Here is a 24,882-nt window from a genome sequence, read left to right on the forward strand (position 1 = left end):
AAATGTCAGAACCCAGGAACAGCTTGTGATCAAAGCAATCTCAGAAAGCAAGCTTGGGAACTTGCAACTCCTTGGTGTGGTTTCAGCAGAGCTTTCATCAAATTAGTAGGGAGATAGGCAAAAAAAAATGCAGCTCTGGCATTGCTGCCCGTTTCTGACTTAGCCTTCTGAACTGCTGTAACCAACGACCTGTCATGTACCAGGCTTTTCAAGAAAGCATGCTGTTCTCTCCCTTCCTGGTTATGGACAGAATTGGATATGACCTCTGATTCATGTGCTACCTATACTTTATTTTCTCTGCTTAGCAACAGTAAGCTCAGAACTCCTCTTGTGCTCTTCCTGAGACATTCTTCTGCAGTATTATTCTGCAGTGTGGGCTACCCCTCTTAAATAAGAGCTACTGTAATTTAATAAGGACCAGTGGATCCTCAGACCTGATAGAGGTTCCTGCAGTGCATGTAGGGGTCATGATGGGAATGGCTTCTTACAAGCTGCTGCCCCATGTCAACACAGAGCAGTTAAGTGAGAAAACGAAGACCTCCTCGAGAAAGGACTATGCTTCCTGTACTTCTGTGTTCTCCTGTAAATTCTAGTGACTTAGAAGAGTAAACTTTCAGACAACCAACATGCTACCACTTCTTGGATTTTGGCAATTTGTCATGTTAATTCTGTGCTAGATTAACTCATCAGGCACACTTCCCATGTTCTTTCCAGGGTTTCATTATATCCCTTTCCTTTTCTCCCAAGGCAAAAATAAAACGTTTTTTAAACCTAAACAGACTTCTGTGAAAGTGTTTATACATTTTCCCTTAATAATACCATTTTTCTGTCTTCACAATCAAGTTTGGCCCTTTCTGGTGAAAAGTAACATCATTTAAATACTATTAGAAGGAAGTTTTTTTCCAGTAAAAAATCTGCCTGTGTCTGGGAATGTTGAAGATGCTAAGTTGACAATATATTTTTAAATACAAGGGAGAAAACGCTGTTCATTTAATACTTCATACTGGCATCCAATTTTAAATTTGTGGAAAACCCCCCACCTTATTCCTGATGGGCTTTCTCAGCTTTTCACTCCTTGCACTGCACTGTTATTGGCCTTGCAGTAATCAGTCTTTTATATGCATCTCCCTTTTAGTTGCTTTAAAAGAATCAAAGCCATATTTATTTCTTGTTCTTTTGGGCAAAGAGCTGTAAGAAAAAAAATTCTGTGGGTCTAAAAGTTCAAAGATGCATTACTGAAATAATACATTCAGCACATATTTCTCATTCAACAGGTAAGTTGCACAGCCAGTCTGCTGTAATTCCTATGCAGTGCAAGATATGTGTAGGTAGCTCTCATGACTAGACTCCTTCCTGCCAACCTCTTTAATTTGATTGTCATGTCTTCATTAGAGAACAGTTAATTCTGTGCTAGTACTGAAAATGACTCAGCCTTAGTTATTAACCTATTTTGCTCCTCCTATCACAAGCAATTAAATAAAAAGCGTTGTGAGGAATGTGCAGTGAAGTTGGAAATGTAAACCAAAGACAGCAAGAAGGGACTATGCTTTGAAGAAGTGTCTGATTAGCAGGAAGCATACTCTGTGCTGCAGAGAAGCATAACAAAAAGGTTGTTCGCTTTTTATTTACATATTATGTTTTTCTGAAATGCTGTAATGATGAGGCACAAACGAGACGTATGTAGGTGAGGCCTTGAAACCTCTGTCTTTAGGAGGGCCTGGGAATCCATGTATATCCTAAAGATAAAACTAAAGACAGTGCTAAAACCAGATTTGGTCAACACCAACCAATCTCATTGGCTTCTCCCACTGCTGTTTTTTGTAAGAGCTGGAAACAGACTTGCCTGTCCACATCTTCCAAAGCCTGCTTCTGTCAGGGAGCAGCTGGAGCAGGCTGCCCTGCAAGGCAGGGCGAGCCAGGAGCTGTGGGTGGCAGCAGGGCAGACAAGGGTAGGGACCTCACCCACAGGACCCCATCCCATTAGCAGACAAAAGAAGTGACCAGGGCAGGCCTGGTGATGGTGGCTAGGGTCAGCCAGGAGTCCAGTGGTAGCCAGCAAATGTCTTACTGAGGCAGGTCCGAGGACAAGCCAGGCCATTAGGTGAGGATCAGCAGGTTAGGAGGCCAAGAATGGGCTTACCTACAGCTTAGTTCAGGCAAGGACCAAGGGCAAGAACCTGAGCTGACAGGGAGCTCCTGGGCCTGCAGGCAGAGGATACCTGAGGTGAACTTCAAATGTAGTTGGGTGCTACTGTTTGACCAGCCCAGGGGCTTTTGGAGTCTGTGGTGGCTCTTCAGTGTAAGTATGGGTGGTGCAATACTCTGCAGTCATCCCCTCCCCACAAACTTGGTGGTTCTGAACGAGCTTACTGTATTCTCGTGTCTCAGCCTCTTTCAAATGCAGCATAATATAGTGGAAGAGAACCCTTTTGTCTCCAGAGTTCATGAATTGGTGGGGAGTTGAAAGAAGTTTAATTTTTGTCTGCTCTGTAATGCAAATCTTGTTCCGGTTATAATAGTCCTGCCACACAATTCTGTAGTTAGATCTATACAAAACCTGCCACTCCAGTCCATTGATTGTCAACCATTGTCCATGTTTTTCATGCTTGTGGTCTGCCAGAATGTGTGTGTAGTCCAGAAAACATGTTATAGTTTATGAAACTCTCTATGAAAGAAGTGATGAGGAGTACCTTTATATCATAATCGCATATCCGTAAGGAAAATTAAAACTACATGTGTAACATTCACTTCAATGTAAGGTTATTTATTCTAATGGGAGTCACATAAATCGTTGTTTTAAGATTGTAGTCTCTTTATTTCCATACTACTTAGTCACACAGCCCAGGCTATCTTGATGTTATGAGTATTTAGTGCTAGTTACTGGTATTATGTAAATAATGGTGTTTGTGTGTAGTTTTATGTTTCCTGGTAATCTGTTCTTTAACGTGCACCTTTTTTCAGTGAATATCAACTATCTTTACCCTTCTGCTTTCCTGACTTCAAGTTTATTATTACACCTGAAGTATTGCAACAGCCAAATGAGCAATTAGCTGCATTGCCACTGTGCATTGCCATCAATGCAGCTGTGTAAAAAGGTTGCAGGGGCTGAGTTTTGAGCCTTGAGCCTGTTATGTTGGTGCTGATTAAGGCAATAACTGAAACAGGGGAGCTGACTGTACGATGGTTTGGTCAGTTCTGTCTCTTTCTGTGGCACCCAGCTTTACCTTAGTATTTAGTAGGTTTTGGTGCTATTTTGGAAAATCAGATACTATTAGGAAAAGACTGTGTTTGACAAGGTGGTATTCAGATAAAGGCAGCACACTGCAACTTATCACTTCTGCAGACAGAAAGCAGCCATAGCTTTGCTTTAAATGTTGAGAAGGACTATTGAATACAGTGATATTGACAAAATTGTTATGAAATGGCCATTACTGAAATAATTGGTTTAGGTAGTCTGTGATACCGTATCTCTTGCCTACAACTCTGACAGCATTATTGGTCGTCTTAAATGAGAATTTTCTGTAATCACTTGTGATTGCATGCCAGTTCCCTGCATTTCAGGTTCTGATTGCTTGCTATCCAGGTGGTTTCTATGCAGTGTAGTCCAAAACAGCTGATACTCCTGTGTAGCCAGAGACAAGAAAGGGGAATGATGTATGTGAAGATGGAGTTTGATTCTAAGCTGTGTAACATATGGCCTGTTTTGATTTTTGTTTTCCCTCATCAGGACAGTTGCAAAGGCTTATCCTCAGTCTCCTAAAAACACCAAACAATATCCAGCTTCTCCTGTGAAGCATCGTGCCACTTCCAATCTCAACCAGAAAACTCCTAAAAAGAAAGCAGACAAGGAGAAAGAAAATGTCAGTCATCAAAAATCTTCAGGAACACGCACTGATGAGGCAGGCCAGGTGGCTTCTGAGAAGCATGTGCCTTCTGCAGGAAAGACTGATAATAGTGAAGGTGAATCTTACTGTGAGAATATATTGCAAATATTGTGGGTCCCTAAGGCTTTTAAACAGTGATGACCTGTTCTTTTCATGAAGCTGCTCAGTCATAGGCTTATGAGAATGTGTAAAGGTACATAATGGAACCAGTAAATGTATAGTTTTCACCAGGGTTACCCATGTGTGAAAACTGCTTGTTAATGAGGATATGCAAATGCTGCAATCTGGGGATGCTGTTATCTATCCCATATTCTATCTCTGATAATGCCAAGGTATGCTTTTGAAAGGCAAAGGTGTCATACCAGTGTGAACCAGGCCCATTTCAGCCTCTCTGCGAGCGTGGAAGTGCTGGTCACTCTGTTTCCTGCCTAACTTTCAACCCTTGGTCATCTTTCAGGGAAGATTACAGCAGGAACAACTGATGCAGAAGAAGCTTCAAAAATTCTAGCTGAAAAAAGACGACAGGCACGCCTGCAGAAAGAACAAGAAGAAAGGGAGAGACAGGAAAGAGATGAACGGGAGAGGTATCTTTATAGATTTGTTAAAGTCATTTACCTAATAGTTTAACCTGTATCATTGAAGAGGCTTGAAAATGTGGTAGTTTTAGAATCAAGGTAAGAGCTTACATGTAAGTGTTGATTTCTTTCAACTGGGACTCACAATTTGTTAGTGTCTTTTGCAGTCTTCATAACTAGTGAAGTTAGAAGATAGTAATTTGACCTCTTCAAGAAGCCTGAATATAAACTACTACTCATCCAAATATTTCAGGTATGTCCACACTGCACTGTACTGCATACTGCCATGTGGACATACCTGAAGTATTTTAAGTTGTAAAAAAATATTTGAGGCAGTTCTAAATGAGCTAGTTCATGCAGAAGAAACAGTCTTGCAGTAGTAGTAGTTGGCAAGGCTGGTGTCATTCAACAAACTAACCTGAAGTTCATCTTTCTGCCCAAGTCCGTTGCAGGCAGTTGAGGGCTTTAAGAGTGTGGGCATAATGAAGGTTGCTGTGCCTAAGCAGTGAAATTCTGGCTGTGTTCTGGGAGGGAGCAAGCTTTTTGGGTTGTTCTCCACATGGGCTGCAAGTTGCAAGTGTCAACAAATCATGCCCTTCCTTCAAGGCCCTAATAGTAAATCACTAACTTTGCTTGTCTAAATTCAATTTTGTCTGTTCTTACTGAAAACATGGCAGGGTGTGGGGATCACCAGTGCCTGCCAGTTTGGCTGAGTGGGAATATTTCCTGAATCCCTGATATGCAAGGATAAGAATGATCACTTGTCAAAGCAGCTTTTGTATGCGGTGACGAAGGAACATGATATCGCTCAGTGGGCCAGGGAGCAGCACAGGTAGAATTTAGACCCACTCTTTCTGGTGTACCACTGTGTTTTGTGGACTTCTTTGCTGCTACTCATCTAATCTGTTTATCTTCAGATGAAACAAAGAAAAAAAGTACTTGCTTGTTTATAGATACCAGCATTTTGGGTGTGAAGTACAGGGGAAAGAGGGATGTTTTTATTACTGAAACTTACTTTTATTATTGAAGCTCTAATTGAAATTAGAATGGCAGTGTTTTGTCTTTGATCACACCTGTTTATTTCAAGGGAAATTATAATTTCTGTGAAGTATTTTAGGCAGTGAAAATACGATTGGAATAGAAGTTTGATAGCAACCTGAATTTGAGTGTGTGCCCAACCTCTTGGCATTTTTCATGAAAATGTGTGCTGCTGTATGTATTACCAGTTACTGCTGATTGCATGCTATGCATGCAATAGAATTCATGCTAAACAAGATGAAGCCTTTTAAATATACTGTTATATTTTTTGCAGGCTTGAAAGAGAAGAACAGAAAAGAAAGGCAGAAGAAGAAAGAATTCGTCTAGAGGAAGAAGCTCGTAAGAAGGAGGAGGAAAGAAAACGTGAAGAAGCAGCAGCTAGAAAAAAGGCAGAAGAAGAAGCCAGGAGAAGAGCTGAGAAAGAACAAATGCTAAAGGAGAAGCAAGAAGAAGAGCTCCAGGCCAAACCTGAGAAACAGGTACCATCTCAAACACAAATGTGAAACTTTGTATACATGTATTTAGATATACATGTAAATAAATACTTCATAGTATCTGGTAATCTGCCTGAAATAAATAATGGCCCTATCACATTTTGGTTAGAGGGAAGAAGCAGAAATCAAAGCCCGTGAAGTAGCCGAACAACTTCGTCTTGAAAGGGAACAAATCATGCAGCAAATGGAGCAAGAAAGACTAGAGCGGAAGAAGGTACGTATTTGCATCTCAAGATAATTATTTCATTTCTTGTTTAATACATAACTCGGGAAGTTCCCAATAGTATGCAGAAATAATTATCTGGAGAGGAGTTATAGATGGATATTTGTGGCCAACTTAGTATTTGCTACTTGTATGTTAGGGGAATGTGGACAGCAAAGTTTGTAACAAAGTTGAATTGCCTAAGGCAAATTACTTTCTACTAGGCACTGAACCAACACAGAATTAGCCTCTACCCACCAAGTTAAATGCCTGAGACAAATGGGAATGGCATGCCAAAGCAAATGTCAATTGCCACCCAACCCGGGAAATCACAGATTATTGAGGAACATGAGTGACTTTGTTTAAAAAACTTACTTAACAAAAGCTCAGTGTCATTAATGGAGAAAGTTAATGGGATTAACAGAGAGGTTTGCTCCCACCTGGCTTGTCTCTGGTTGCATTATGCAGAGGTAGTAGGGCTGTCTGGCCACTCCTGTGCAAGGAAATGGCTGGAGCTGCGTAGCTCGGTGGCAGGAAGGAGAGAACAGCTGCAGAGCTGCAGAACCTCTGTCTGGTTATATGAGGTGGTCTTTCCATGTATGTTACTCCAATATGTTATTTTTAACTGTTTACCACTGAGCTGGAGGCATGTTGCAGTTGCAGATTAGAATACCAAACCGAAGTGTCTTTAAATGTGAGATTGTTCCCTTTCACGGTAGTGCAAAGAGACAAGGTTTGTTGGGAGGGGTTTTTTAATGAACAATGAAGGGGAGAAAAAGGTATTTTTAGGGTAATGTCTTACACATTTCCAGCAAGAATAACTTCAGATACTTCATTTTTCTCTTCCATTCCAAAAAGCCTAACTATTAAAAAAAAAAAAAAAAAAAGTTGAAAATAGTTGGAAGAGCAACTAAATTAAAATAATAGCTGTTGGTTTTAAATAAACATCTTGTTCCAGAGCTGAGCACAACTCATAACTGTAAACACCTGGTATTAAAATGTTTGTCTCCCAAATTGCATCAACTGAGAAAGTTATGTTCTGTGAGATCTGATACGTGAAAGCCAGCTCCCAGGTGTTTTCTACCTTTTGGTTTTTTTTTTGTTTTGTGTTTTTTTTTTTTTTTTTTTTTTGTTGTTTTTTTTTTTAAATTTGTTCTCCCTTTTTCAAGACAGGCAGAAAATGAGGTCATGACAGTAGATAAGTTTTTCTTTTTCTTTTTTTCTCCTTTATCAGTCCTTGTGTTAAATATTCTGTCTGCCTTCTCATCCTCCAATTTGTTTTGATTTCTAGAGAATAGATGAAATTATGAAGAGAACAAGGAGGAGTGAAACACCAGAAATAAAGGTATGAAAAAGGGTTGCAAGGTTTTTTTGTTTTGTTTTATTACCCATACATGAAAATTATTAAATTCTAGAGTAGTTCCATGTTAGTAGGTATGCTCTGCACCCAAATTTTAGTTGTGTTTTGAACTGAGAATGAGGGTTGCCCTGTCACAGTTATAGCTGTGCTACTGCTACAGAGACACAGTTTTATGTAACTGTTCCAGACCAGTTTTATGTAACTGTTGCAGACTTACCTCCCTCACTCTATCTAGAAAGGTGGCAAGAGCCTATTCCTGAACGCTGGAGCTGTAATGCTTGCTGCTGTGATAGTGTCTTCTCCTGCTTTGTACCAGCCAGCGAACTAGTTGCTGAGCTCTGGGTGTTAAGCCTGCCAGGGGTGCAGGATGGAGAACAGGGCAATTGTGTCCAGCTAGGAAGTATCAAGTCCAGTTGTTACTTCTACTCAAAGTTTTCTCCTGAGGAAACTGTTTCTTCAGTTATGTTCAGAGAATGCTTTCATTTTGAAGTAAAAAAAAAAAATAGAAATATCCTATGCCTAATTAAAAAAGGAGAAAAAGAAAAATAATCCTCTCTTGCTGTTGATGACCTTTGACCATCCTGTGGCCCTGGCCAATCTCACAGGTTTTAGGTCCAATCAGTTCCAGGAAGGTTACAGTCCTTCATCTAATACAGTTGACTCATTATTTGATTACAGAAAGAAGAACCGAAACTGGAGGTACCATCAACTTTGAATGTGGAAAAGCAACCAAAGGTCCTTGTTCTCAACCAGACAGGTAAAAATTGCCATATTTTTCTGATCTGTTTTCACAGTTAGTTCTCTTCATCAGAGTTTTGTAATCTCAAGCAGAGCACTGTGTATTATCACAGGTTCTTCGCTTTCCTCTCAAAAAGAACAGCTACATTTGTGTCAGTGGCAAATGTTAGAAACTGGAGATGTAGCTTTGTTTTGCTGCTTAAGCAGAAGCAAAAGAAAGTTTCTCCTCAGTTTTAGTACCTGACATAGCATTTCTGTAAATGAGAAGTTCTAATCTGCCAATAGTTTGATTGCTGCAACCTACCTTTGAATTTTGTAGGTAGAAAATTTTAGCACACAACCAAGCTTGCAAGCTTTTTATGGCATTGTTCTAAATCTTACATTTGATTTGATTTTACCCGAAAAAGCATATGTATTTAAAGATTTATTAAATAAAATATACATATCAGGCATTTATGTATATTTTGTTTCCTTCCTCAGGCTAAGGCTTTTAGTACATGACATAAAAGACAAAACATTCTCTTCCTGTTTCCTCAGATTTAAAATATATAGCATAAAGAACAAATTCAGAGTGGGAAAGAGGATTGACAATGTAGTATGATGAGTCATAGATGAAACTGAGCCCTGCTGCGTTGTTAATCCTCCTTTCTACTTGATCTATAACTTAAAAGCATTTGTGATTTATTTTTTCTTTTTCAAACTATTTAAATAAAGAAGTTGCTACTGTCACAATTTCTAATCTTTTTTTTTTAATAGATATCAATGGATTGGCAAACTGCCTGAAAAATGAAAGCTTAGAAAGTGCTGCCTCTGTAATCCGTTCCCAAGATATAGTTACTAATGGGCTGAAGTCAGTTCCAGGACTTGTTCAGCTGGAAGCTGTTGATGGGAAATGTAACAGCATGGAAGACTCAACAGATGAGGTTCAGTCCATGGATGTTAGGTACAGACCATATCTACCAATAGAAATTGCAGAATTCATATTAGGCTCACACAAAGTTTTCAGTTTCACTTGTTAATAACTCTCCCCTACCCCACAGTGTGACTTTCGGGGGTATGTGTACTGTACTTCTGTTAACGTGAAATAGGTTGTTTCAGACAAGAGTCAACTGAACCTCATCTCACTCGCATATTTGGTAGGAGGTGGGGGGCTCTGAAATCCTTCTACAGTCCTTATGTACGGATTCCATAGAAGTTTGCCCAAACCATTCACATTGTTCTGTGAAAGTAACTACTGTAGTTATTGTTCTGATGTCACCATTTTTTTTGTTTCAAGACTGCATAGCTATGATGCGTGAGCTTTTCTCCCTCCATACAAACAGAATAAAGAAAATAATGAATTCAGAATTCTAAGTGCTTAATTGGAACAAATGTGTGGAAATCACTAAATAACTTCTTGCATATTAAGTACTGTTGGATTTTGATGGAAGGACTTCTGGGGAAAAAAGGAGGTTCATAATTTAAGGCTGCTATGAGAAACCTAGCTCTGAATTTTAAACGTATAATTTTTATATGGTTCTTTGTTAATCAGTAAGCCAACAGAACGTCTCATATTGTTTCAGTATTTTCAATAAATAGGCATAAATACGTTAGAAATGCCCTACTGGGACAGACCAGAAGTCTATATAGCCCATTATTTGGTCTCTGAGAGTATCAATAGGAAAAAGTAGTTAGGGAGAGCACCTGAGCCCACCACCTTCTGCAATCCAGGACCACACAGAAGTGCTATGTTTAGGGATGTTAAGAAGGTACAACTCTTCCTTGGCCTTTTAAATAGCCACTGATGGGCGTGTTGCCCATGAGTTTGCATCCAGGACCTCATCTAGCAGCAAGTTCCACAATACAGTCTCACTAAGTAAATTATATTCTTTGATCTGTGTAAAACCTAGTTTCTTACTAGTGGCATCAGGCACCCCTGCCTAGGTTTTGTGTTGCAGGACTTCATGCATTGTAGTTTTGCCCTCAGCTTATTCACCACCCCTTCATTTGTTCAGAAATGTTTGTGAAATCCTTCCCCTCTCCAAACTGAAATTCACTAGCCTTACTCGTCTCAGCAAAGCATCAACTGGTTGCAGCGCTTCTTAAATTCTGGTATTTTTACGTCTGAAGTGTATCATAAGGTCTTAAGAAATAGCTTCTTAAGTTGTTGAGTACTTTACCTAAATGTTTGCAAAGTCAGGACAATAATTTGCAAGATGCAATAAACATTTAGGTAAGGGAGTGGTTCAGGGACTGAAGTAATGAGCAATCAGTAAACTCAGTTCAGTAAACTACCAGAAATATGTTTTTAGGAGAGGAGTGTTCACATTATACAGCTACCACAAACCTTAATCCTTACGGAATGTAAATTAGGTATGATTATCCTGAACAGGGCAACCTCTTTTTGTTTGGATTGGGACATATTATAGATGGAGATTTGCTGCAGCTAGCCTTAAGATAAGTGGTAGTTTTTGAACAGTCAGAAGATGAATTTGATTATTGCTTTATGAAAAGTTAAACTCTTCTTATTCTACATCTTCCTTTTGTGTATTTTCTGTGTAGCCCGGTTTCAAAAGAAGAACTTATCTCTATCCCTGAATATTCACCCATGAATGAACTCATGCCCAGTGTTTCTTTGGACCAAGATGGGACAAGTAATGCCAAGGCTCTGGAAGATCTCTTGGATTTCACAGGCCAAGCTACGTACTCCAAGATGTCCAGTGATACTGTTAGCCTAGATGACTGTAACAAAAACTTGATTGAGGGTTTTAACAGTCCAGGACAGGAAAATACACTCAATTCTATCTGTTGACAACCTCGCTTTTCAGCAGAACAGATAAAGGTACGGTATGGTGATAAACATCTTAGATATAATCAATTGCTGTGATTACTTACAAGCTTCCCAGAAAAATATAGCAGTTGTAAACAGCATATATGGAGAAGAGGAAGAATGCTGGTCTCCTAGATCTTTAAGTTCAGCATAATCTTTCATATTTACAGGTCTTTGTAATTTGGCATCATATGCAAACTGAGCATATGATAGCAACCAAAAGTATCTGGTAAATGGATACATTTCCTTTATACATTCAGAATACAGTGAGAAGAGTTGTTGAGTTTTTTTGTTTCTTCATTAATACAATACCTTTCCTATAAGTATTTGAAGCCTATTTGCATGAAGAAAACAGTTCAAAGTGGGGCCAGCCTAGAAAATGGTAGTTATTGTTGCTGCTTACTGTTTTCTGCTGCTGTAAATACTTTTGCAGCACAGTGTATAATCACTTATCCTGGAAAGCCTGCGTAGAAAAAAGCTTAGTAGGCTTCAGTGACAGTTTTGAAGTACAATGCCACAGTCAATTTTTCTGGAAAAGTGTATTTTAAATTACAAAACTGAGGTCATCTAACTTGCATAGCTGACTTGATATTCTTCTCTCTTTTTTAATTGACAGAGCTAGCAATTTGTGGAGGATATATATCCTTATGATACTACTGGCAGTAAAATATGAGCTTGTCACTTGAAAAAGCTTCTTCAGTCCTTGACACTGGATGTCAAATAAACAGAGCTGAATAGAGCTTTGTTTTCCCAGGGAATATGTTGAGCAACTGGCTGCTTTTGGTAAAAAACAATGATCTAGAGCCTTGATGGTTTCAGGGAAGGCTGAGTGTACATTAGAATTTGAGCTTTAGCTGCTAGTAAAGCACTTATTTCTTCTTTTAATTTAAAATTCATCTCAACACTTCACTGTGATTTTTACCTGTGCATTTTATTTTGAAATAATTCTTCCTTAAGCTTTTTCATACATCCATTTAGACATCTCTTTCTTGTAAATAACGATGGGGTTTGCCCACAGTGCATTGAAATGAAATAATATACTGTACTTGAGTTTGTGCCTATCTTTTTGTCTTTAATAAGGAGTTATTGGCAACTTTTATGCAGGTGTGTATTTTTCAAGCCTCTTCAGCTATAGTTTTGAATTACACAACTGCTGGAATCAAAAGAGCTTTCTTACTGGTTGTGGCATGTGGGAGCTATCCCATTATGGTTATGTTGACACTTTTAGTCACTACTGGCACTTAATGGTTAATATTAATTAGTCTGGGAGCAACTATCAACTATGTGTTTAAAACCAGATTTGTTTTAACACTTGTAAACAAAGTAGGCAAAGTGCCTAGTGTAATCCCTTAATATATAGGTAGTATAGCTGTAGTAGATCCAAGTGAGTGGTCGGGGGGTAAGATAACATGTTAATCTTTGAAGATGCAGACACTTCATTAATACCAGCAGGCTTTCTAACATGTGGAGAAATATTTTGTCTTCCTATAAGCTCAACAAACCAAGATTTAATTAGGAGCAACAATATGCAAATGTTGCAGCAGAAGTACAAAGGCTGAGACACACACGGGGAACACTGCTAGCCCCCTCAACATTCTGTAAGCATCTGTATGGAAGAATTCACATAAGGATGTATAATGTCTAGACATTGTGCCATACAGTGTAAACTTAATTTCTGTTAGTGGACTATAACTTTATGCTGGGTCATGTGCTTCTTTGAGGACATTTTTGTCCAGTTACTTATAAGAATAAAATACAAATAAAACTGTCTTGGGACACTAACACAAAAGAAGTGAAAACTTGGGGGGAGTGGGGTTTTTTTGCTTTTTTTCTTTGGTTTTTTTTTCACATGTGAGGGAGTTCACAGCATAGCTTGAGCTCAGTTGTAGCCCCATTCTTGAGCTCTTTAAAGCCAGCAACAGGAAAGTAACCAATGATACTGTGTGATATATAAAGAAATCATACCTACAACAATCCAGCTCTATTTATGTTTGTGTACTTCAGAGAAATACTTTCCTTTGTGCAGTAAGCTGTAGCATGGTACTGTCTTCCAAATTAGTCCTTCATCCGTTTCCTAAATAATAAACAAAACCAGTTTGTTTTGCTGTTTGACATGGTGTTTGACAAATGTCATGTTATGTTTTATTATAGTGTCATTGTATAACCTGTAGATTTCTGTATTTGCATGTCTTGTATAGCATGTATAAAGGTGAAATACATTTTCATTTATGAATCTAACTTGTTTCTTAGCACTTCTTACTCCCAGCAAAAATATGACTAATTTAGAAATCCATGTATGTTAATTTGTTCTGAGGTGTGTTCTGAAGGAGGGTGTAATACTGAATGAACAGGTGGTTGTCAGAGCCTCAAAATATTTTACCATTGTTTCTTTTGCTGTATGCTAATTTGCTTTCTGAGATTTTGCAAATACACGAAGGAAATGCAGACAGGGGGTAGAAGAGTCTTAAGGTGAGGGCTTCCAAACCATGGTATCCACTGTGCTAGTGCCAGTTTGCAGACCTGGCATCTGTTCTCTGGCATATTACCTGGCAAAGAAAACAAGGAAAGGAAAACTTGGGAGCCATGGCCAGTAGATGCTGTTTAGTGTGTGAGAGCTGTTCTCTAAGGGTATTGGTAACACAAATGCTGAACTTCCCTTGAAGCTACGTGCACGTACATACTGCTGCTTAGAAAGAGGCCAGTCTGGAGTTGCTGTTAATCTTCTAGTGAAACACTGGGGGGAAATGTTCTACGTGGGGGTTTTTTTGTTTGTTTGTTTTTAAATCATAACTTAATTCAGAATTAAAAATGAAGGTAATCTACTTTTACTAGGAAGTATATTAATACTTTCCACGGTGACAGTTCATTTCATTCTTATTAACTCTTGAATCATTGGTGTTGTTTGTCCACTCATTTATTTAGAAGATTAAAGGAAACATGATACCTGAGTATTCATGAAGATAGATATTGCCATATTTTCCTTTATATTTTCTTTCAAATGTAACTTTACAAGTTTGGCTGAGTATCTGGAGAAAATACTGTTAGCTGAGGGGTTAAATCACTGATGATGTAACTTCTGCATACCAATACCATACCAGTGTTAGCTGCTATGATTCAAGTCTGTGCAATGAGCTTTACTTTTAATTTGTCAGTGGTCTTGAAGCCGTGGTGAAGGATCACTAGTGATTCACATGAGTCCTAGGTTCATCTTTTCTGCTGTAAAGCACTTAAGAATCAATCTGTGAGAAGAAGAAGGAAAAAAAAAAGAACAGTGATCCTTGAATGGATTTTATAAATGGATTTATAAATGGATGAATGGATTTATTTTTTTAGATTACTTTTATGAAGTGATCTGCAAAACAGGATTGTACACACCGAGAAGAATTGGACACTGCTACTGTCCTTTCCCAGATTTATTTTCAATAACTAATATAACTATTAGTAAGTTCCTAATACATAAATAATACCTATGAGGTACTTGGGCATCACAGTAGCTCTCTGATAAGGATCAGCACTTCCTCTGGTGTTGCCCTGGGATCTGACACCCAAAGCTTGTTTTGGGCCCCAGCAAAGGCCCTGAGTGGACCTCCTGCTCTGCAGTAAGTTAATTTCAAAACAAAGTGGCATCAGTGAAGGGTAGATACGGACCCCCAGGCTGCATTTTTCAGCTAGTGGTAAAGGGCTGGAAGCAGGGGAAAATCATCGTCTCTCCTGTAATTGTACTCATTGTGCGTATGGAGAAAGCAACAGAATTAGCACAGGCTGCTGTTCCGGCTGGCAGTGTGGGGATCTTCCCGCTGCCGTGACTCACAAAGAGCACAGCACCTATCGCTGCATTCCACCCCACCGTGGCCCCGGCCTCACCAGCGTAGACAGCTCAGGTGCCCCAGCCACCACCCTGTATTTCAGGCATCAGCAGCATGGCACTGAAGCTGTCTTAGTGCTCCACAGCCTTATGTGCCTGAGGTAGCGCCGTGGCCTTCAGCACCAGTCAGGGCTGGTCAGAGAAGCCCAGGGTCCCAGGACACCTCTGGGGCTTCAGCACTGCGAGGCAGCCTGGAAACCCCAGTAGAAGACATCCTTCCCTGTATTAAAAAGTAAATAGTTTAATATTCAAGAGCTGAAGACTCTGTGAGATCTAACTCTTGTTTGCTCTAAGTCACGGCCCGTATCCTGCACACGAGGGAGATTGTCCTGCAAGCGGCACAAAGGAATTCATAGGGATACGCTGCTTTAGCAACGTGTGGGACTTCTTCCTTACTCCTTCGCTCTCCCTCCCTGTAAGAGCACAAGGCAGAGACTGGAAAACTCTCTCTGTTTGCTCTCATTTTAGAACAATGTTGTTCAAGCTGTTGGTTCCTCCAAAAACAATGTGGGAAGTGGTTGTTCACATATGCTGCCTCTGTGTATGCGGGTGCAAACACACATAAATTGCAGTTATATGACCTTTGGGGGAGTTAGTTTCCAGTGTCAATATTAAATTCTGAAAACTGTACTACTGCTGGGCCACTACACTAAAATCTGGAAAACATAATGTATGACAATGCAATTTTCTCTTGATTTTCTTTTTGATCTTAAGAAAAACAGGTTTAAAATTCATTCTTTCTTTCCAGAATACACGCGCTTGAAAATAATAGAAAACCTAAGATAGTGAGATGCATTTTTGTTATTGTTAGTGGCAATAATACCAGCCCAGAACACTGCAAGCCACAGTGTTCATCTCTCCCCTACTTTTTTATCCCATCATTTATCTTATCCTATGATCTCCTACAGCTGAAGAGCAGGTGATGCTATTCACTCAGTTGGCCAATTTGTCTGTTGAAACAACATGTTAAGCGTAAAAGCCCTTAAAACTGCAGACAGAAACAGAGAAGGGTGTTTAAGCTTTTAAAATAATTATGTAAAGTATAAGAAAACGGTTTCTTGACCACCAAAATAATTTTTGTTACTTGTTTTCCTCTCAGTTGCTTTGTTTGTTCTCCAGCTCGTATACATTTTAGAGCCTTTCTAATGATTCAAGACTGAGGTAGTAATGTTTCTAAACCAGTGGGTTCGATGATGACCTGAGGCCTGCAGCTTTCAGGGTTGAATAAATGCTCTGCAAGCCGGTGTGTAATGTTCACTTGGGAGCATTACAAAACTAGATGTGTATCCCTGCTAAAATCAAGTCTTAATGATTTCTAGAGAAAATACAACTATGATGCAGGAGAGATTAATTGAATAAAAGGAAATGGCAAGCAGTGTGCTGCATGCTTTACAAAGTTCTTGCTCTAAGAGTAAGTGTTTAAAATAGTTACATAAATAAACCAGCAGCTTTGCATTACCACTCCCAAGTTCTTGCTGTGTCTAAAAGAGGTAACTTGGAAGTCACGGCCATTGTAGGTGATTGACGTTGTACAGAATGGACCCAAGAACATAAAATTACATAGCTGGAGAAAAAAATTAATGGGTGTGAGAGATGTTCATAATCAGGGAAATTACTCTGACAGTATTTCCACATTTTTAATAGCAATAACAGCCATTCACACGGAATTCGATACATGAGCAGTACAGTGAACAGGATCAGGGCAGTCTCTGTAACACCATATTATGTTCACACATCCCTTTTCAGAGTAAATTCTATCTTTTAAAATACAGATGGCAACATTGTCTGAAATATTATTAGCATATTAAATATGCAGAGCTATGGGGGTTGATACTAATAAATTCTGTGGAGTTACTACTACTTTTCCTGGTGTGAGGTCTCAATCAGGAACAGTTTTCACTCCTTCCTTTTCCTTCTTTTTCTTGTCTTAAACCTGTTCTTAGTTCAAATACACAAATCCAAAAGAGTACAAATTCTGGTGGTTGCCTGCTGGAATGAGTTTGTTCTCTCAGCTCCTGGACAAAGACTGTCCACATGGCAGCTGGCAGAGAAAAAGTCCGAGGAATCTTTTTGGAGACCGAGTATGTGCAGTAGTGTGTCAGGGCCAGCAATGAAGCACTGCTGGCATGAGCAATGAATGTAATTCTGGCCAGAAATGGCTGAAGCTTCCCTAGGTGAAGACCAGGCCAGAATTCTTTTCCTTTTGGCAAGAGATGTTTGTGTTTCTAACCTATGTTTTTACAAGCTAAATTGATGCTGATATTCCTGGGCCAGTATCTGTTTTTAGGGCAGAAAGTATTCGGTAGCAAACAAAGCTGCTGATGGATGGAGCAAATAAACAAGATGGAATGAGGGAGGGGAAGCAGTATGGGTGAAGGTAACAGTTGGTGAAGAATGTGAAGATACTTTGTACATATAAAGTCCAAAGACAAACTAGAACCAGTCATGCCCACCACATCCTGCCAGGCTGGGCATTTTCATATTTCGTCCCTCCTCAGACTTACCATCCTGCTGTTTCACTGCAATTTCTCCTTCTTTCACCTTTCCAAGATCTGGCTTTTGCATAGGCAAGGAAATGCAGCCTTTCTGTGCCTCCTCCTCAAATTAATCTGCTGTGGCCTCTTGGGTGATAAGCCTGGTTCAAAGCCTTTGCTTTGAAAATCCTGTTACCGTATTTGTGTCACACATCAGTGTTAATTCATACACTGAGATTGTTTTCACTGGTATTTTGCCAAAATCCTGCCAAGTTTACAAGGGCCATACGCCTAGCGGCAACAGCGCTTTTTCACATGTTGTTACAGGAAAGTTATGGTAACCTTATAAATAAAACATACCGGCATTATTACGTCGTGAGAGCCCAGCCTCGCTAAAGGCTCTCTTTAAAGAGTAATTTGGTGATACCATTGGAGCCAAGTCATGCAGTCAGTCATCCTCTCACATTCCTTTGGGTTTTAATTAAACAATTACTTTACAGCTTTCCTTAAATTTGAAAGCTAAATAATGTAGGACTTAATTGAGGAAATAAGGAGCGAATCGTTATCTGTTGCTCTGAGCCTAGACTGAAAAAAATACCATGTTTCCACAGAAAGCTGTTAAAGTTCTTACAAATGAATTTGCTTGAGTTTTTTGCTTTATTCTGGACCGAATTCTGGCCTTGTTTGGATGAGGAGTGAACAGATTTGAAGTTATTTTGACAAGTAACCTCAGGACTTGACCTAAACACCAGTGTCTCATTTTCCATAAAGCAGGAGAAAGGGCTGACGCTTCTTTGCTGGGGTCTTAGAAGTTTAGCTAATTTTGTTCCACAGAACAATAGATATCTTTTTTTTTAAATTATTTATTATCGGAAGAAGCAAATAAGTAGCACACCAGCAAAGAATTAGGCAGCCGATTCATTTCAAGACAGGAGGCATTTGTGGCTTTGTGGTTTGGTGAAAGTATTTTGGTAAAACTCCAAGAAAAAAAATGCCTGGTTGTGCTAAGGTGTAGGTGTGGATGAGAAGTGGAAGAAGAAAGCATAAATATGAAACTTTTCCAAAAGCAGCGATCCAAGTTAATGAAGCCATGTAAGTCTTACCAGGAGGCAAAACAAGACAGCGAAGTACAAACAAAACATTTCCTGTCATTATGATGTTGGCTGGTAAAACCACGATTACCCTCGGACAGCACTTCTTCATGGTGGATCATGGCTTTGCAGATGTTGACTCTGTCAGACCCTCTCTCTGCTCCGATGTGCTTCTTCCCCTTTAAGTATTGCTATCTATGGGCTCTGTCTGCAGACAGCAAAATGAATTGTGTATGACAACCAAGCTAACCCACTCCCGACAAAGAGCTTTTAATTTCACTTATCTGGCCCACCTCAGGGGAGACCAGGCATTCGGCAGCAGCTGCTGTGGCAGTGAGCCTGGCAGTGTGGGAAAGCCCAGGCAACGCTCCCCAGCATAGCTCAGGCTGCCTTGCTCTGCCTGCTTCAGCGGCTGACCTTGCCAGGGATCAAGGGAAGTTTTACTTCCACTTTTAAAAAAACTAACATAACATGGTTCAATAAAGTTCAGTGCCAATAGTAATGTTTTATGTGGAAAATGAAATGCCTCCTTGAAAGAGCAGATAATGCAGGATCTGTCTGCTATCGAGGGCTGGTTTCTACCTTTGAATTCCAGGTGACTTCCATTCATCATTTCCAAGTATTTAGCATGTAAACCACAGCCATGCTCTTTCCAAAGGGAATGTTTACTAAATTAAGCATTAAAGGAATATGAAAGCTATTCTTTATTCTAATGATACTTAATTAGAAAAAAACATGGAAATAGATTGAAATAATTAGTCTTAATAAGCAGTAATTGCCAAGTCTTGTGCAATAGAATAGCCTTCAGAATTTAGAGATGGAGAATAATAATGCTGTGGAACTACTAACAGACACTGCTTTGAATAATAATTTAACTTGTGAAGTGTGTTTAAGTTCCTGATGTCTTGGAGTACTAAGTCCCTACTATTGAGACCCTTGTGCACTTACTATCCATCGGGATAGTATCCGTCCTGCTATCCATCAGGGTAAATGTATATTGGATCAAGACCATCTGAGGTGAATTCAAGTAATGAGGTTAATAATGAAGTTTAATAATTTAGTTTACGTAACGTAGAAGTTTATCGTATGCACATAGAGGTGGGTTGTCTGTACTTGGTGCTTTGGACCAATTTTTGCTTCAGGTGAGGTATCTGCTTAACTTTAAGTTTCAGGGCAGCACTAGCCCCCCTATATGCAGAGAACAGGCAAACCACTACAACAGCTGAAATAGGAAGAAAACAAAATGTTTTTTCTGTTAGTTCGACTTTCCTACTCTCAAGAGCAAAATGATAGCTGCCTGTACAGATAATCCCGCATATTGTAAGAGGTATGCCAAACTGGTACTGCACATTACCTTGTTGAGTCCCCCCATGCTGGCCCAGGTTTCTTTGGGAAAGTGCAGATTAACGGCATCTTCCCAGTTTGGTCTCATTTTCTCGATCTAAAGCTCACTCTGCCCAGTTCTCACCCTGAGCTCCCATTAACAAAAATGCTAACACAGTGAAGAGGAAGGAAGCATTGTTTAGTGCAGCTTGCCACTGTATTTCTATGCCATATACTTCAGTACACCTTATGCAGTAACACACTACTACTAAATTTAAAAATCATACTTCTATATGCTTTTCTTATGAGAACTGCAAAGTGTTTTAGTGAATGCAGTGTTTTAGTGAATGCAAGAAATTATTTTGTGGGGCAATCGTGTGGGGTTCCCCATGTTTGAGCTAGTATGGAAAGAACCGAGCTGGATCCTGTGGGCAAAGACAGCAACCAGATTTATAGCAGTTAAGCAGGATCCCTCAGTCCCACCTACAGCAACTCTGCCAAGGCTGAGAAGATGAAGATCTGAAGGTAATGCTCTACTAGAAGATCAGTCATATAAAAGGAGGGCAGGAAAATGTCAGCAGCTGAAAGTCTGAAGGATAGCCAAAGGCAGCAGCCACGCTGGTATTGGGAACGTAATGAAACCAAGACCACCTTTTTGAAGTACATCTAATTAAGAGGGCAACAGTAAGCAGCCACTCTCCACTCTTGATCCAGTGAACGCAAACATCTAACATGACCCAGTTAGGCCAGGGTTTGACAATGGAGTAACCGCAGCACTATGGCTCTGAGCTGGATCAGAAATGTCAAGACTGCGTAACACAGAGTGCTGACTCTAGCTCTTTTTTGGGCTTTACTTTGTTTTTTTTTTTTAAAAAGTTGACAGGCTAACCTGGTTTTGGCAGGCTTTACACCAGGTCAAGTATGTGTGCCTGCGCCACTGTAACAATGCCTTATTGGGGTATGGCCCATGTTCCTGCAGCTACTGTAAAAATACAAAACCAACATCAATTCTGTGCTTGGGCTAGAAGAAAAACATGTGCCTACATCTGACTTGAATCGTATTTATATTAATGAGTTGATCTGACAATGCACTAAACTAGTATTCACGATCCTTGACCAGCACCCTTGGACACCTGATGTAATCTAGACAGCGTCAGTGTCTCCTTTCACAAGTGGTTTTGGGTGATCTTCGTTTCTCTGTTTTCCTACCATAAAAAGACACGCTGTTTTGAAAGGGCTTTGGTATGTGTTGGTGCGAGCCTCTGCTATTTACAGCTCCCGAAGAAACTTGCCCGCTCAAAGGGCAGACCTGTCAGGCCCGCTGGGCACCGTGACCGGCAACGGAGGGAGGCATCCCAGCGGCCTAGAAGGGTGTTCAAATCGATCCAGTCTCCCCGGGGAGTGCCTCAAGGCTGCGGCGCACACCCGAGCGGGCACCCCAGGAACTTGAGGAGAGCTCTGGAAAACCCACCGGAGCCCCGCGCCCAGCAAGCCCGGGTGGCGCTACCTGCGGGCCGGCAGCCCAGCCCCGGGGCCGCTCCTGCCCAGCCTCCCGCCCCGCCGCGGCTTTAACCGGTGGCTCCGGCCCGTAAGGCCTCAGGGAGACTTTTCTGGCCTCGCCTCGCCCGCCCGCCCCGCCACATCGCAGCCGAGGCCGCGTCGCCTCCCCAGCACACCCCGGCGCTTCGGGCCCGCCCCGCTCCGGCCGCCCCTGGCTCCGCGCAGGGGCCGGCAGCCGTTCCCCGGGCCCGAGAGGGCCGGGCGGGACGCGTCACGGGAGGGGCCCGCTTTTCACGGGGCCTCCCAGCCGAGGGGCTCCTCACGGCTCTGAACGCGCCCCGTGAAGAGCCAGGGCGCCGCGCCCCTCCGCGCTGCCGCGGCCGGGAACGAACGGCCGGCACGGGGCTGCCCAGCCCCTTCCCGCGGCGGCGCCCAGCCCGGGGCGGGGAGGCGGCACCCGAACGAGGGGCCGCCGGGCAGCCGTGAGGGGAGGCCCCGCCCGCCCGCTCCGCCCAGCCCTCCCCTTCCGGGGCGCCCGCCCTCCGCCCGCCCTTTCTCTCCGCCGCGCCCGTGGGGAGCAGCAGTGCCCGGCGCGGCCCGCCGGGACCCGCCACGCCTCCTCGCCCGGCACCTGCTCGGGGCGGAGCGGCGGCGGCCGGAGGAGCGGCGGGAGGCGGCGGCGGCGGCGGCTCCGGAAGCGGCCCCGCTGGCGGTGAGTGTGGGGGCCGGCCGGCCTCGGCCCCGCGGCCTCGGCAGGGCCTGGTCAGGCCTGGCCTGGCGTGGCGTGGTGGGGTGGGGGGACGGCCGGTGCCGCGGGCGGCGTGAGGGAGAGCCAGGAGCTCGAGGCCCGCGGGCGGTGGCGGTCATTGTCCCCGCCAGCACCGCCTGCGCGCCCGGCGCCGGACGGGCCCATCCCCCGCCCCGGTGGCCGGGAGGGGGCGGGCCGGGCCCCGGGTGCTCTGCCGGGCCGGGATGCACGGAGCTCCGTCGCCCACCGGAGGGCCCGCCGGCCTAGGGGAGGTGGGTGGGAGGTGCCGCTACTCCTTCCCCGCGCAGACCGGGGTGGTGGTGTGGTCGGTGGCGGCAGGGGCGGGGGGCCGGCGGGCTTTCTGCCGAACCCATCTTGGATCTGCTGATCCAGAGTAGCCGGGAGCGGCGGCAGCCGTAACCCGCCTCGCCCCGCCTGCGAGGAGCCTGCGTGCGTGTGTGCGTGCGCGCCCGTCTGTGTGTGCCGTGGCACGGCGCCTGTGGCTCCGGCCTTCGCCGGGTGCCGAGTGCGGGGGACAAAGCGTGGGCCAGGGGCGACAAGGCGCCGTGGGGCTGCCGGTGCCACCGCGCCCCCGAACCGCCACGGTTCCAGAAAACCCGTGTGGCTGTGAGCCCGCTGGGCGAGCCGCAGGGCTGAGGTAGCGGCTCGCAGCTCGGGTGTGAGGACAGCGTTTTCCTCGGAGGTGAGCAAGGCATTAACACTAGCGATCCCTGTTCCTGGTCACTTGGATGTTGTCACCCACGGATTTACCCCAGTTAGCCTGTTTATAATAACTTTTATAAAACTTAGGTTTTGTGTAGCAGTCGTATCTGAGTTTTAGCGTGTCTTTGGTTTAGCTTAATGTATTTTCAGGGTTGAGTCAAACCAAAGCAAGATAAATTCATGCTGATTTGACCAAATCTGTGGGGTTTTGATACTGCTTTGGTTGGTTTAGTTGATTATGTGCAGTTATTCATATACCTGAGGGGGAAGTAGTGTCTCCGGAGGAATCTGTGATAGCAGTCTCCGTACTTGGCTCAACTCCATCCAGAACAGCAACGCCTGATTTTTACTGCAATTCTTAAATGCCCCAAGTCACTTGTAAATATAGTTTAGGTCTCTGAATTACAAGGGTTTAAAACAAAGGCTACTCAAATTGCTGGGGGATCTTAAATACCTGCTTACCTTGTGTGTTTGTGGGCCTCAAAGAAAAGTGAATCTTTGGTGAAAGGTTTGCTGGGTGTGGACCGCTGAAGGAAGAGCATGGAAGAGGATGCCAGGAAGGGAGGGGAAGAAATAATGCAGAAGGCATGGAAGGTTCTCTGGTGACAGAAGCCACGTTGTGTTGCCCTGTGAGACGCAGGACTAGGCACAGAGGGGCAAAGAACACTGATGACTAAGTCTTTCCCCTTGTTTTCATCTTTTCACTCTGAAGAACTAACCAGAAGCCATGGGGATTTTTCTGGTGTTTTTTTTAATATTGGTGTTGATGAGGTGAGCTGGAATTAATTAACTTCCTTTAGAGGCACACCCTGTTACCCTGATAAACAGTTGTCTGTCTTAATGAGTGTCCATGTACTCCTCCAGATGTGCCTTCAGCAAAATAACTGGTATATCTGCCACCGCTTTTGTAAAAGCAATCAAACCAACTCTCCATCCGCCTGCGCTGTGATGAGATGGGCTTGATTTCAGTGCAGTCTTGCCTCGTGGGTGTTCACCTGTCAGGAGGTTACATAGTGGTATCACAGCAAGCTGGTGAGCAATGTGGTTGCACACAGGTTTGCTTTTCCTTTCAGGTGGCAGCAGGTCCTTGCTGTCTGCAGGGAAGGGAAGAAATGTGCTAGGAGTCCTCCAGCAAGGGCTTATTTCTCCAGTGTGGCTGAGGAAGGTGGTCCAGACTTCCCAGCTTCCTGGCAGCACTGCTGCATGGCACTGCTGATACTGAGTAAGCAGAAGCTTCTTCTCTTTTTCTGGTGGATTTGTGACTTAAGGTGGAAAGGCAAAGGACTCCATCACAGTTTGTACATGTTGGAGAGCTTTCAGTAGGTAGAAAGTTGTTGCGGTTTGTCTCTGGGACTATGATGGGAGCAATTTTAACATGCTTCATTAGAGACAGGTAGGCAGAAGCAGCTGGGGAGGGTGCTGTGACATTTAAGGCTCTGTAGTAGATGGGTTTTTAAGTCCTCCAGTGCATTATAGAAATGGCTCAATAAAATGTTTATGGGTTGTGCTTTCTTTGTGTAAGAAAAAAAAACCTATTTGTTTGAGAGTGAAATACCTAATTTATTATGTGATACAGATTTATCCTGCTCAGTCTTTCCAAGTTGGCATTACAGTCTGTTTTTCTGCAAAGGTGAGGCATTGCCTGCTAATTAGTGTCATTAAATGGGTTCGTTTTGTACTAAGCTTAAATTACATGCTCAGATCTACTCAGTTATTTTTACTCTTTTGCTCATATACACAAGGGAGTACTTTCGATGTATCCCAGGGATTTACTTACAACTTGTTTAGTGGTCCGTTAGGCCTAGCTGAAGCATACAGTATTTCCTATACCTTTGTAGTAGGTCTTCATCCTTCTGCGAGTGTAAGGGAGAACAATAATTTTTGTATCTCTGTAGCAAACAGAGGAGAGCTATGCCCGCACACTGCCCTCGCTAGCATGAGGCTTGGTTGTCTGTTAACAGTCCTTGGTATTGGGATACAACCTGTGTAAAGCTTGCCTTCACCAGCTTGTGCCAGAGGAAGAGGAAAAACCTGAGGAGGAGGACAAAAAGTTCTCTA

The 24,882-nt window shown here is 42.5% G+C and overlaps 2 protein-coding genes across 5 annotated transcripts in view; both read left to right on the plus strand.

The window, feature by feature from the left end:
- MAP7D2 (MAP7 domain containing 2) overlaps positions 1-13,338 on the plus strand; it is a 110,404-nt gene extending 97,066 nt beyond the window's left edge. The window contains exons 10-17 of the mRNA XM_080377610.1: positions 3,728-3,960; positions 4,342-4,468; positions 5,772-5,976; positions 6,101-6,205; positions 7,485-7,538; positions 8,232-8,310; positions 9,048-9,234; positions 10,833-13,338. Of these exons, the coding sequence (XP_080233736.1) occupies positions 3,728-3,960; positions 4,342-4,468; positions 5,772-5,976; positions 6,101-6,205; positions 7,485-7,538; positions 8,232-8,310; positions 9,048-9,234; positions 10,833-11,082 (1,240 nt within the window). The 3' untranslated portion in view covers positions 11,083-13,338. The remainder of the gene's footprint in view (positions 1-3,727; positions 3,961-4,341; positions 4,469-5,771; positions 5,977-6,100; positions 6,206-7,484; positions 7,539-8,231; positions 8,311-9,047; positions 9,235-10,832) is intronic.
- Positions 13,339-20,710: 7,372 nt separating this feature from the next.
- The window catches only part of BCLAF3 (BCLAF1 and THRAP3 family member 3), a 37,081-nt gene continuing 32,909 nt past the window's right edge, over positions 20,711-24,882 (plus strand). For 3 of the 4 annotated variants that reach the window (XR_013926386.1, XR_013926387.1, XM_080377579.1), the window contains exon 1: positions 20,713-22,065. The gene's annotated coding sequence lies outside the window, so the exon portion shown is untranslated. Of the gene's footprint in view, positions 22,066-24,882 lie in introns of all 4 variants that reach the window. The other variant, XM_080377580.1, reaches the window with a different exon arrangement.

Source organism: Falco punctatus (genome assembly GCF_963210335.1).
Source record: "Falco punctatus genome assembly, chromosome: 2".
Classification (NCBI taxonomy): domain Eukaryota; kingdom Metazoa; phylum Chordata; class Aves; order Falconiformes; family Falconidae; genus Falco; species Falco punctatus.